The 13,409-nt window shown below is 44.3% G+C and overlaps 1 protein-coding gene across 1 annotated transcript in view; it reads right to left on the bottom strand.

The window, feature by feature from the left end:
• tmprss3a (transmembrane serine protease 3a) overlaps positions 1–13,409 on the bottom strand; it is a 202,925-nt gene that overhangs the window by 80,233 nt on the left and 109,283 nt on the right. The window contains exon 9 of the mRNA XM_036138765.1: positions 4,394–4,559. Coding sequence (XP_035994658.1) covers positions 4,394–4,559 — 166 coding nt within the window. The remainder of the gene's footprint in view (positions 1–4,393; positions 4,560–13,409) is intronic.

Below are 13,409 nucleotides of genomic sequence, written 5' to 3' on the forward strand. Positions count from 1 at the left end.
TCTTCAATCCCACCGTTTTGTTTAATAATTTGTGTCAAAAGATGCAGCATTTTGATTCAATCCATCCAAATGCAGTGTTGTGCTATACACACTGTTTTAAAGTACTTTAATGTTTAATAAATAACTCTTTGTCTGTTAGGTATTGTCCGGTGAATATCCACTCAAGAGCTGATATCAGGAAAATAGTTGAAAGGGATGTATACGTGTGCAGCAAACTCTGCACACGTATACAATAAATTAGTGACTACTTCTCTTCAAAGTCAAGAATTTATTAACAGAAATAAAATGAACATCCAGAGAACATCACTATAGAATGCTGTTTATCTGAATTAACACTATTTTTCAATCAAGAAATCCTCTCTATGAGGCTAGTGAAACTTAACTAAAACTTTTAAGCAAAATGCTCCGGAAGCAGCTGATGTGTACCGGCTGTCGAAGCGGCAGGCGGCTCAGCTGGTAGCCGAGGCAAAAGCTCGGGCGTGGGAAGAGTTCGGAGAGGCCATGGAGAAAGACTTCCGTACGGCTTCGAAGCGATTCTGGTCCACTATCCGGCGTCTCAGGAGGGGGAAGCAGTGCAGGATAAGGAGCTATCCACTACGGACGGCTGCCACAGTGTGTTGGTGCGCACTTTTTTGTTTTGTTTTACAACTCTGGTTTTTGCAATGATACCTGGAGCTCTTTCACCAGAGAAGAGCTCATGAACATCAGGGCAACATCACCAGAGTATTTATTCCCTGCTTTTCTTCTCCCTACACTGGAAATTTTGGACATTCTAGTCAAAGGTCTACTCACCTTTGCTCATGCAGCGAAACGCCGGAGGAGAGGGAAGCGCGCCAGGCATAATCCTGTTTAATGTGCATTCCCTGCCCACCAAAATGGATGAACTACAACTGCTGTTTGGAAAAAACAGGGACTTCTCTTTATCTGCTGTTTTATGCTTCATGGAGATGTGGATGTGTGGATCAATACCAGACTCTGCACTGCAGCATGCAGGCTTCGAACTCCGCAGAACTGACAGAGACACAGAACTCTCCGGCAAAGCAAAAGGTGGAGGGATCTGTTTTTACATAAACAGCGGCTGGTGCAACGATGTGGCAGTGATCCAGCAGCATTGTTCTCCTGACCTGGAATACTTCACCATAAACTGTAAGCCTTTTTATTCACCCCGCAAGTTTGCTTCATTAATTTTGGTCGGAGTTTACATCTCCCTACATGCAAACGTGCAGGTCGCACAGTGCATGCTCGCAGACCAAATACCACAGACCGGAGCAATCCGGACCCCTTAGTTATTGCCCTTGGTGACTTTAACAAAGGAAACCTCACTCATGAAATTCCTAAATATAGACAGTTTATTAAATGCCCGACCAGGCAGGAGAACATTCTAGATTACTGTTACACCCCAGTCAGGGATACTCATCACGCCGTCCTCCATGCTGCACTGGGCCAATCTGACCACGTCATGGTTCACCTGATTCCTGCTTACAGGTAGAAACTAAAGCTCTGCAAACCTGTACTTAGGACATCAAAGATGTGGTCCAGCGAGGCTGCGGAAGATCGGCAAGCAGACATAATTTAAAAAAAACTTTGGCTTTATTTTAGTCGTTGTTAGTGGGCTGGATAACACAAACACCAATATCCCATCAATGTATAAAACCCTTGTGCAGATAAAGTTTGTTATAACCATAAAAACACACTCCAATTACATTGGCAATAATATGGTTCGAAGAATGCTAACGGGAGCTACCCTGTAAGTTCCACGTGTTTCCAAAACACAGTGAAAACACATTAAGTAACCTTCTAAAAAAAACATTAAACTTTCCCTGTTATTTCTCTGCCAAACCTGACGGTGCCTCTGTTTGAGTTGGATGCCCAAAGTTAACTTTGGCTGTCCAAGTGAAAGCAGTACTCTAGGGAAAGCAGTGGGCTCTGCATCTAGCCGAAACACGGTCGGAGCTGGCTGCTCCGAGTTCCTACATGCAATGGAGTCCCCGGCATGTGAAACTCAGCCCTGCAGCAGGCGACTCCTGATCAGCCCCTCGTCTCAGCTCTGCGCTATCTCGCGTCAGCTTTCCTGCAAAAGCTGACAAAAATAAACAAAGCTGGTTTTGGCATGGATGGATTATCTACTCCGGCATCTGACGGAGAAGTTAAGACTGCAGACTTAACTTTGATTCGGCCAGCAGTTCTCCAATGCCAGTCAGGTCCTTCGCTCCACAAAGAACAGTGAGAATTCCCCCCTTTGTCACTCCATTGAAGCGACGGGAAAGCAACATTTTTCCCATCTTGTGAGTCTTTGAGGCCCGCATGGCTGGCTGGTCCCCCAGGTGTAGACTCTTTCCTTGAGAGTTCCCGACAAGAAGATTAAGAGAGTGAGGTAAAAACTGGCCTAATGGCGGGGCACCCTGTTGTAAGAGGCTGTCTGAGTGAATTGAAAAGAGTTTATCAGAGTTGAGTGTGCGCCAGACAGGTATTGAGCACGCGTGATGTTTAAATGCTGAATACCTGTTTCTCTGCGTGCTCAGATTGGTCCTGGTGTACTCAAGTCAGAGGCACAAATATAACGGCATACTCTTTTAGGTATCCCGAGTTTCCTCATAATTGCCTGCCTGGCTCGGCTAGTCCTACTGGGATTATCTTAGTCTGTTTTGTGATTCGACTGGCATAGAAGGGTCTGAAAGAGGGAAATGCTTTAGCCCTCATGCCCTGTTTGCAACATCAAAATTTTAAAGACTTCAAGAAATGGTAAATGATAAAAAATACATCATCGTAAATAAAAGAAAAAATACAAATAATTCTATCATTGAGAGAAAGATTGGACTCTGGGGAAACAAGGGGTTTCCCCGGGGCCCAATCTCCCTATAGCGGCCAGAGCAGACCGCTCCTTCGACTGGCTGTTTTCAGTCATGGAGTTACAATTTACACTTATACATGACATCTTTTGCCTCACGTTGATCACGTTGATAAGACACGTTGATAACAACATTGTTAACTAAAGTGAAATTATTCTTATTGGTCTGATTTTGTGCGGATTCTCAGGTTGTGAGAAGGTCAGGTGTTAAGAAAGACGAGGCCAGCAGCAGGGAAAAGAAGACAGTCGCTGCCATGAGGTGGATGGCTGGAATCTTCAGAGACAATTTAATAGCTTTCAGTATAAAATGAGAAAAAGCCTCGATAAATCCATGGGTTTTGACACAGCTTGTTAGAGTACAGAAAGCTGGCCTGTCCTTTTTCTTTCTTTTTCCTTCAGGCTTTGTTCATGATTTGAAAATAACACAACTATATTTTCCGTTGAAACACTCTGTTCATAGTGTTCCTTAATATTAATGTCATCACTCTTTGATTTTTCTGGAATTCCTCAGAGAAATTTCTCCTCACCCCTGGGGGCAAAAGAAGAGGAAAAGAGGGGTGTTCAGTCAAAAAATCCTCTCTAGTCAGCTCATTTTGGCCTTATTTCTCCACAGTGCCAGAGGAACCCTGACTTGTCCTGAAAAAGCTGCTCCTGAAACACTCAAAATTGAGCAGTCATGCAGTATGTGGCTTTTGGGTGTTGAATCAGAATTCTTGCAGTTTCTCCAGGACGCAAGTGCCCTGCTCTTTAATATTCTAATCTTAATTGTTTTTATTATATCAAAGCAAAAAAAAAAAAAATCATTGTTATTAAGCAAAAAATGGGTGGAGTAGTCTTCTTGCAGTTGGAAGGTTGTGGGTTCGATTCCAGCTTTCCCAAATCAATTGTTGATGTGCCCCTGGGCAAGGCACTTACCCCAAGTTGCCTAGCTTATTGGTGTCTGAATGTGTGCGTGTTAGTGGGTGAATGAGACTTCAGTGTAAAGCACTTTGAATGGTCAACATAACTGGAAAAACACTATACATGTTTAGCCTATTTACCATTTAAAACATCAGAGTGTGAACAATTAATCTATATAGTGTATTGTCTTAGTACATTGGGGCAATGGTGGCGTAGAGTTTTTGGGAGTTCGTCCTATAATTGGCTGGTTGCTGGTTCTATCCCCCACTCTGACTCTCTCCATTGTTGTGTCCTTGGGTAAGACACTTCTCCCACTTGTATGGCAGCCTTACCTCTGTCAATCTGCCCCAGGGCAGCTGTAGCTACTAACATAGCTCACCATCGTCTGTGTATGAATGGGTGAATGACTAAACTGTAGTGTGATGTGCTTTGGAGGACGTCAGACTAGTTAAAGTGCTATACAAGTGCAAGCCATTTACCATTGGGTTACTGAAATAATAGATTTTGTTTGATAATATTGTCATTTATTGTTTATGACTGTACACCTGAATGTCTAATGCACCCTAATTATTGTATAGTTATTTTGCTTTACAACTTAATCAGCCTTAAAAAAATTTTAAAGACAAGTTTGATTGTGTGACTTACCCATATACACAGTGGGCTGCAGTAAGGATCCACCTTGATGTTATGATGGAACCTCCACATAGGTGTTCACTCCTGAAGAGGAGACTGACCTGCCAGGGAAACTGACCCAGTTTGGAGATATTACCTCCAACAATTCGAGTGTTGTAAAGAGGCCTAGAACCACATTCTGGGGACAGATAAATAATTTTACCATATGTCAATAATTTACATGCTGAAACAAGCATCAAAAGACTTTTGTAATGCCACGTATGTTTTCATGTTACTGAGAGTCCATTTTTAACTTGTTAAGAGAAAGGTGTGGGTGGGGCTAGTGTACTCTGAACACTAGCCCCACCCACAATTCTCAATCCTGGAGAGGCCACAAGTGTCAAAGGGCGTTTTAATAACAGGTGATCATTATCTTTTTTATTATTCTCATTGGATTATAGTGTGGAATACGGAGCCCGTCTGGTGACATGGACAGAAAAAAGTTGTTACTAATGTGTGGGAATGAGATAGATATGTCGTGGCCACACATTACTAATGCGTGGGAACGAGATAATCGCCTTGCATTAAGCTGTTTACACTCTTACCATACATTCAAATTACACAGCCACATCAGGCAGTTCCAGAGGAGTCAGGTAATTGTGTGCAAAATACAAAAAGTGTTGTGTTTTGTGAGCAATTTATGAAGTGAAATCTGTGTTTTTTATTCGTTTTAGACCAATTCAATTGGAGGGCTCATTCTTATTTAAGGTTCAAAAAGTGTCTGAGAAATGCCTGTTTTCGCACATTATAGAGTCAAACCTAAACCAGGTGCAGACTTGTGAAGGTGCTTACCAGGCCCGTATTCAGACAATGTGGTACCCCTGGGCACTATACCTCAAAGCCCCCCCCCCCCCCTCACCCGTGCTGTCCTCCGGTCAAAAACATCAGACATAATCAAGGGGATTTCTGTAATGTAATTTACTATTTACTAACTTACACAACTACATGTAGGCATATGAGCAGTGAGCAATATTCAAATATCTCATTTTAAAATGTTGAAATCAAAAAAATCTTGATTTATTTATCATTTATTATTATTGTGACATCAGTGTTCACAAAACGAATAATGCATGGTCTTTCAACAATTTCAAGTAAATAATATAACAATTTATGAAAAATATATTTTTAAAGCATGTGTCATGTGGTGCCCCCCCATGTTTGGTGCCCCTGGGCACTGGCCCACTGGCCCTTATGGATAATCCGGCCCTGGTGCTTACACATTGCGCGTAAATGTGTCTGGCCGAGCAACAGATTTCCATGATGTTCCTATGAGCAGGTGCGACACTGGAGCTACGTGACGTTTCACAAGCTCAGCGAGGTCACAGAGGAAATTCTAACGACTCAAAATAGGTACATCTGATCTGGCGTTCCGTTAGCTAAGACATCATCCAGAGAAGACAGCTCACCCGCTATTACCATCTAATATGGAACAGATTTCTGAATCAATGTGTGCTTCTGTTCTCTTTTGTCTTTCTTGTTGTGTCTCTGCTCTGTCTTCTGTAACCCCCAGTCGGTCGAGGCAGATGACCGTTCATACTGAGCCCGGTTCTGCTGGAGGTTTTTCCTTCCCGTTAATGGGGAGTTTTTCTTTCCACTGTCACTTCATGCTTGCTCAGTACGAGGGATTGCTGCAAAGCCATGGGCAATGCAGACGACTCTCCCTGTGCCTCTATGCTTCTTCAGGAGTAAATGCGCTTGTCAAGACTTTGATGCAATCAACAGGTTCCCTTATACAGGACATTTTTGACCAATCTGTATAATCTGAACCAAACTGTATAATATGATTGAACTTGACTTTGTAAAGTGCCTTGAGATGACATTTTTTATATAAATAAAGTTGAATTCAATTGAATTGAAAATGCGCGATCAAAAACCGTCTATGCGGGTTGTGACATGAGCTACGTCACGCAAAGGTGGCAAATCTGTTGCCGCAATGTATACGCACCTTAAGAGCAAACACATTTACACAAAATAAAAAAACACAACTTCATAAAGCAACAAATCAGGCGCACACACAAGGACTATCGAACATTAAGAGATGTTTGTTTCCTCACAGCAGGGTCAAGCAAAATCATTATAATGAATAGCAGGGAGTATGTGTGTGTCTGGGTGTGTGGGAGAAAGAAAGTGTAGTTATTTTGTCAAGTTCTCATTTTATTAAAACATTGATTTTATTATGTTAGGCTACGTTTATTTATTTATATAACACTTTTCATGTATGAAACAACTCAAAATGCTTTGTGCTACTGATGTATGAAAAATAAATAAAATTTCATTCATTCATTCATTTGTTTATAAAAGCAATATCACAAGAGAGAGGATGGTGTTGTAGGTTACTGTGACTTAATCACAGCTGTGACGACATTACAGTAGGCTACAACACTACTCTCGTATGTATGATATTGCTTTAGTGTTATAAATTAGTCAAAAATAAAATTAACCATAAGCCTACATTTAGAACTATGTGTAATAAAATGATGAAATGATACAGGACAAACTTTAAACTGTGAAATCGTTCTAAACTAAAAGATTCGCTACCATCCACATTGGACTCACACCAGTTTGCCTACCGTAGCAATAGGAGCACAGAGGATGCAGTTTCCATGGCACTGTACTCTTACACATCTGGACAATAAAAACACTTATGTGCATGCTGTGTGTTGTCTTTAGCTCAGCATTTAACACTGTCATCCCAGCTAAGTTAATAGCCAAACTTCGAGACATCGGCATCAACACCTCCATGTGCAACTGGATTTTGGACTTTTTGACCAACAGATCCCAAAATATCCGATCAGGCTCCAACTGCTCCACGTCCATCACACCCAACACTGGTGTACCACAGGGCTGTGTGCTAAGCCCGTTTCTCTACTCCCTCTTCACCCACGACTGCAAGCCTATGTAAATCTAATTCCATCATCAAGTTTGCGGACGACACTATGGTGATTGGTCTGATCAGCAAGAACGATGAGACTGCACCTGGCCACATGGTGCAATGAAAATAACCAGCTCCTCAACACTACCAAAACGAAGGAACTCATTGTGGACTTCTTAAAAGAGTCAAGAGGCATGCACGACACCATCCACATCAATGGAATGGCTGTTGAGTGTGTCTCCAGTTTCATTATTCTAGGGATACATACCTCGCCGGACATGTCCTGGTCAACCAACACATCCTGCCTGGTCAAGAAGGCTCACCAGCGGCTTTTCTTCCTGAGGACACTGAGGAAGAATCAGCTCTCCTCGACTATCCTGGTGAACTTCTATCGCTGTGCTATAGAAAGCATCCTGACCAACTGTGCAACAGTGTGGTATGGGAGCTTTTCTGTTGCAGAGCGCAAGGCACTGCAGCCGGTGGTGAAAACCTCCCAGCGCATCACTGGGACTCCACTACCCGCCATCAAGCACATCCAGAGAAAACGCTGCCTACATCGAGCTCGCAGCATCCTTAAGGACTCTTCTTACCCAGCTCACAGACTGTTTTCTCTCCTGCCCTCCGGCAGGCGTTTCAGGTGCCTCCGGACCAGGACCAGCAGACTAAAGAACAGTTTTTTCCCCCAGAGCTGTCTCTTTATTGAACTCTAATCCTCACTGATCCCACTCCCCTCTGACAGACTCTCCTCTCCCTCCTCACACCTGCCTCCATTTTGTTATTTGTTATTTGCAAGACTATAATGATCACTTGCACTCCTGACTGTTACTATAGTACTATAGTAACAACAGTTTATATGCATCTTGCACTACTTACCTTGACTGGAATATTGATTTGCACTGCCGACTGTTTATTTACAGTACCAATTGTTTACATATACATTTGCAATACCGTATCTATCTATCTATCTATCTATACATACATACATACATACATACATACATACATACATACATACATACATACACATATATATATATAGTACATATTCATAGTACATATTCACCTGTAAACTCAGTTATAGTAACAACCATCTGTGTATTATGCTATTGTACAAATCTGTAAAAACTGTTCATAGTATTATGCACCTGTATATTATATTCAGTACATATCCAGCTGTAAATTTAGTTCACAATACGAGTTATCTATATATTATATTCATAGGAAAAATCTATCAGTAAAATTCTGTTTATAGTAGTATTCATCTCTATGTTTATTCAGTACATATCCATGTCCATGTCCTGTACTTATGGAACCATTGTATATCCTGCACTTGCTGCTATTGCACTTCTGGTTAGACCTAAACTGCATTTCGTTGCCTTGTACCTGTACCTGTGTAATGACAATAAAGTTTAATCTAATCTAATAATATCCACAGATAATATCAGTCATCCTCAGAATAATTCATACCCCCCAGAAAAGGATAAATTCACTATAGTAAATCAAATGACAAAAAACTAACAGTAAATAAAGATGTACTAAATTATAATGTAGTAAAATAAAATATTGCCTTACCTTACTTGATATGTTAAACTGTTCAAATTAAAAGTTTGATATTCAATGCCTTACTTTCAGTTTTAAAATTGCTCATTTGCATTCTTTTATCAACTCAAGTCAGTTTTTTTGTAAGAGAAATGTTGCAAAATGGGAATTATGTTTGGTTCAGATCTACTTTAAAACAATACAGATCAAAGAATGAAAATAACTATTATTGTAGCAGTTAAAAACATGATTTATATATGACATGATTTTCTTTTGTCAAGACTGCTTTTCTAAGGTCATGTTCACCTATAAATAAAGTGTTTTTTTGAGTATGATTTGTGTATTCATCCCATTCCAATAAATTAGCTGCTTGTATAATAGCTGCTTGTATAATAGTTTTGATAACACTCACATTCAATGTAAATCTTAGCATCTAAAAACTTAATAGATGTACAGGATCTGTTCCTGGTATATAATGGTTTAGGTCCCCCTTACCCACCCAACTCCTAGGTCATCTGGATGTGGTCTTTTATCAGTCCCCGGAGTCAAAATCAGAGAAGGAAAAGCTGTGTTCAGCTTCTATGCTCCACATGTCTGTAGCGAACTCCCAGAAAGCCTCAGATCAGCTGAAACACTTCAAATCCAAGTTAAAGACCCTCCTCTTCTCAGCTGCATTTACATAGTTTTTATTCAGGAGTGTTTCTTTTAAGATGTCTTTTTAATTTCGTGTTTTTAATTTCAAATCATACTTTTTATTCTTTAACTCTCTAATGTTTTTTTCCTGCAACCCTGCTGTAATGCTTTCAATGTTTTATGACTTTGACTTGTCTAACGTGAAATGTGATATAAAACTAATCTTACTTTAGATAAATAAATAAATAACTAAACAGTAAATTTACCCATTGCACAACGCACTCGACCACTTTGGCCCCTCCCATAGGTGGTGAGCCCATCGGAAGGGGGACCCATGTCACCTCTTCGGGCTGAGCCCGGCCGGGCTCCTTGGGCAAAAGCCCAGCCACCAGACGCTCACCAACGTGCCCCACCTCCAGGCCTGGCTCCAGAGTGGGGCCCCGGTGACCCCCGTCCGGGCGGGGCAACACGAGATCCATTAATCTTACTCATCATAAGGGTCTGTTTTGGCTGCTCTTTGTCTGGTCCCTAACCTAGGACCTGTCTCCCTTGGGTGACCCTACTAGGGACTTAAAGCCCCTGACAGCATAGCTCCTAGGATCATTGGGACACTCAAACCCCTCCACCACGGTAAGGTGGCAGCCCAGGGAGGGGCCTTGGCATTCTGATCCTCGGCTGCAGAAGCTGGCTCTTGGGACGTGGAATGTCACCTCTCTGGTGGGGAAGGAACCTGAGCTCGTGCGAGAGGTTGAGAGGTTCCAACTAGAGATAGTCGGGCTCACCTCGACACATGGCTCTGGTACCAGTCTCCTCGAGAGGGGCTGGACATTCTCCCACTCTGGAGTTGCCCCCGGTGAGAGGCGCCCCCCATCTCGGTGCCTGTACGTTGGGGTTCTCCCCGTTGAATGAGAGGGTGGCCACCCTCCACATTCATGTGGGGGGATGGGATCTGACTGTTGTTTGCGCTTATGCGCCAAACACCAGTTCAGATTACCCACCCTTTTTGGAGTCCTTGGAAGGGGTACTGTAGAATGCCCGTCCTGGGGACTACCTTGTTTTGCTGGGGGACTTGTACGCTCACGTGGGCAATGACAGTGGGACCTGGAGGGGCGTGGTTGGGAGAAACGGCCCACCTGATCTGAACTCGAGCGGTGTTCTGTTGTTGGACTTCCGTGCTCGTCATGGATTGTCCATCACAAACACCATGTTCAAGCATAAGGGTGTCCATATGTGCTCTTGGCAGCAGGACACCCTAGGCCATAGTTCAATTATCAACTTTGTTGTTGTTTCATCTGATCTGCGGCCGCATGTCTTGAACACTCGGGTGAAGAGAGGGGCGGAGCTCTCCACCGACCACTACCTGGTGGTGAGTTGGCTCCGATGGCGGGGAGGAAGCCGGTCCGACTGGGCAGGCCCAAACATACTGTGAGGGTTTGCTGGGAACGTCTGGCAGAGTCCTCTGTGAGACGGAGCTTTAACTCCCACCTCCGGGAGAACTTTAAACACGTCCCGAGGGAGGCGGGGGACATTGAATCTGAATGGACCATGTCCCGTGCCTCTATTGTTGAGGCGGCTAGTTGGAGCTATGGCCGCAAGGTTGTCGGTGCATGTCGTGGCGGCAACCCTCGAACCCGCTGGTGGACACCAGCGGTGAGGGAAGCCGTCAAGCTGAAGAAGGAGTCCTACCGGGCTTTTTTGGCCTGTGGGACTCCGGAAGCAGCTGATGTGTACCGGCTGTCGAAGCGGCAGGCGGCTAAGCTGGTAGCCGAGGCAAAAGCTCGGGCGTGGGAAGAGTTCGGAGAGGCCATGGAGAAAGACTTCCGTACGGCTTCGAAGCGATTCTGATCCACTATCCGGCGTCTCAGGAGGGGGAAGCAGTGCAGTACCAACACTGTTTATAGTGGGGGTGGTGTGCTGCTGACCTCAACTCGGGACGTCATGCTTCGGTGGGCTGAATACTTCGAAGACCTCCTTAATCCCACCAACATGTCTTCCATTGCGGAAGCAGAGCCTGAGGACTCTGGGTCGGGTCCTCCCATCTCTGGTGCTGAGGTTGCCGAGGTTTTTAAAAAGCTCCTCTGTGGCAAGGCTCCGGGGGTGGATGAGATTCGCCCTGAGTACCTTAAGGTTTTGGATGTTGTGGGGCTGTGTTGGTTAATGCGGCTCTGCAGCATTGTGTGGACATCGGGGGCAGATCCCCTGGATTCGCAGACTGGGGTGGTGGTCCCCCTATTTAAAAAGGGGGACTGGAGGGCGTGTTCCAACTACAGAGGAATCACACTCTTAAGCCTCCCTGGTAAGGTCTATTCAGGGGTTCTGGAAAGGAGGGTCTGTCGGATAGTCGAATCTCAGATTCAGGAAGAGCAGTGTGGTTTTCGTCCTTTCCGTGGAACACTGGATCAGCTCTACACCCTCAGCAGAATCCTGCCCCCTCCAGAATCCAGGATCCTGGAGGGGGCATGGGAGTTTGCCCAACATGTATACATGTGTTTTGTGGACCTGGAGAAGGCATTCGACCGTGTCCCTCGAGGGATCCTGTGGGGGGTACTCCGGGAGTATGGAGTACCGGACCCTTTAATAAGGGCTGTCAGGTCTCTGTATGTCAGAGTCTGGTCCGTAGTAAGTCGGACTCGTTTCCGGTGAGAGTTGGACTCCGCCAAGGTTGCCCTTTGTCACAGATTCTGTTCTTATGGACAGAATTTCTAGGCGCACCAAAGGTGTTGAGGGGATCCGTTTTGGTGGCCTTAGGATTGCGTCTCTGCTATTCGCGGATGATGTGGTCCTATTGGCTTCATCAGGGTGTGATCTACAGCTCTCACTGGAGCGGTTCGCAGCCAAGTGCGAAGCGGCCGGGATGAAAATCAGTGCATCCAATTCCGAGACCATGGCTTTAAACCGGAAAAGGGTAGAGTGCCTCCTCCGGGTTGGGGAGGATGTTCTGCCCCTAGTGGAGGATTTCAAGTATCTTGGGGTCTTGTTCACGAATGAGGGGAAGATGGAGCGGGAGTTTGACAGGCGGATTGGTGCGGCGTCTGCTGTGAAGCGGGCGTTGTACCGGTCCGTTGTGGTGAAGAGAGCTGAGCCAAAAGGCGAAGCTCTTGATTTACCGGTCGATCTACGTTCCTACCCTCATCTGTGGTCACGAGCTTTGGGTCATGACCGAAAGAACGAGATCCTGGATACAAGCGGCTGAAATGAGTTTTCTCGGTAGTGTGTCTGGGCTCCCCCTTAGAGATAGGGTGAGGAGCTCAATCATCCGGGGAGGACTCAGAGTAGAGCTGCTGCTCCTCCACGTCGAGAGGAGCCAGTTGAGGTAGCTCGGGCATCTGGTTAGGATGCCTCCTGGACGCCTCCCTGGTGAGGTGTTCCGGGCACGTCCCAACGGGAGGAGGCCTGGGGGAAGAACCAGGACACGCTGGAAGGACTATGTCTATCGGTTGGCCGGGGAACGCCTTGGGATTCCCCCGGAGGAGCTGGCCCAAGTGGCTGGGGTGAGGGACGTCTGGGCCTCCCTACTGAAGCTGCGACCCGACCCCGGATAAGTGGAAGAAAACGGACGGATAGTAAATTAAAGTAAGAAATACTTTTATTAATTCACAAAAATGACTGAAATGTTGTATCTATTTCACAAAACAGTTTCACAATGAACAGCAACAGAATTTGATATTCAGTGGCATTGTCTTTTTGTGATGAGAGACAATAAATTAAAATTATTTAGCAGATTTAAATGTCCTTTAAAATATTGACATCCTAATTAAAAGAATGCAACACTCCTTTCATATTAGTAAAATAAACTGAAACAGTAACATTTACCTAACAGAGCAAATTAATCCACAATATGCTTTTATGTTATAATAACTTCAGTTACCTAGACCCATGAAAAACGTAATGTACATGTACATGATTTTCCAGGCAAGTTAGTTAAAAACAAGTGAATGTAGAACC

The sequence above is a fragment of the Fundulus heteroclitus genome, chromosome 7 (assembly GCF_011125445.2).
Source record: "Fundulus heteroclitus isolate FHET01 chromosome 7, MU-UCD_Fhet_4.1, whole genome shotgun sequence".
Taxonomy (NCBI): Eukaryota; Metazoa; Chordata; class Actinopteri; order Cyprinodontiformes; family Fundulidae; genus Fundulus; species Fundulus heteroclitus.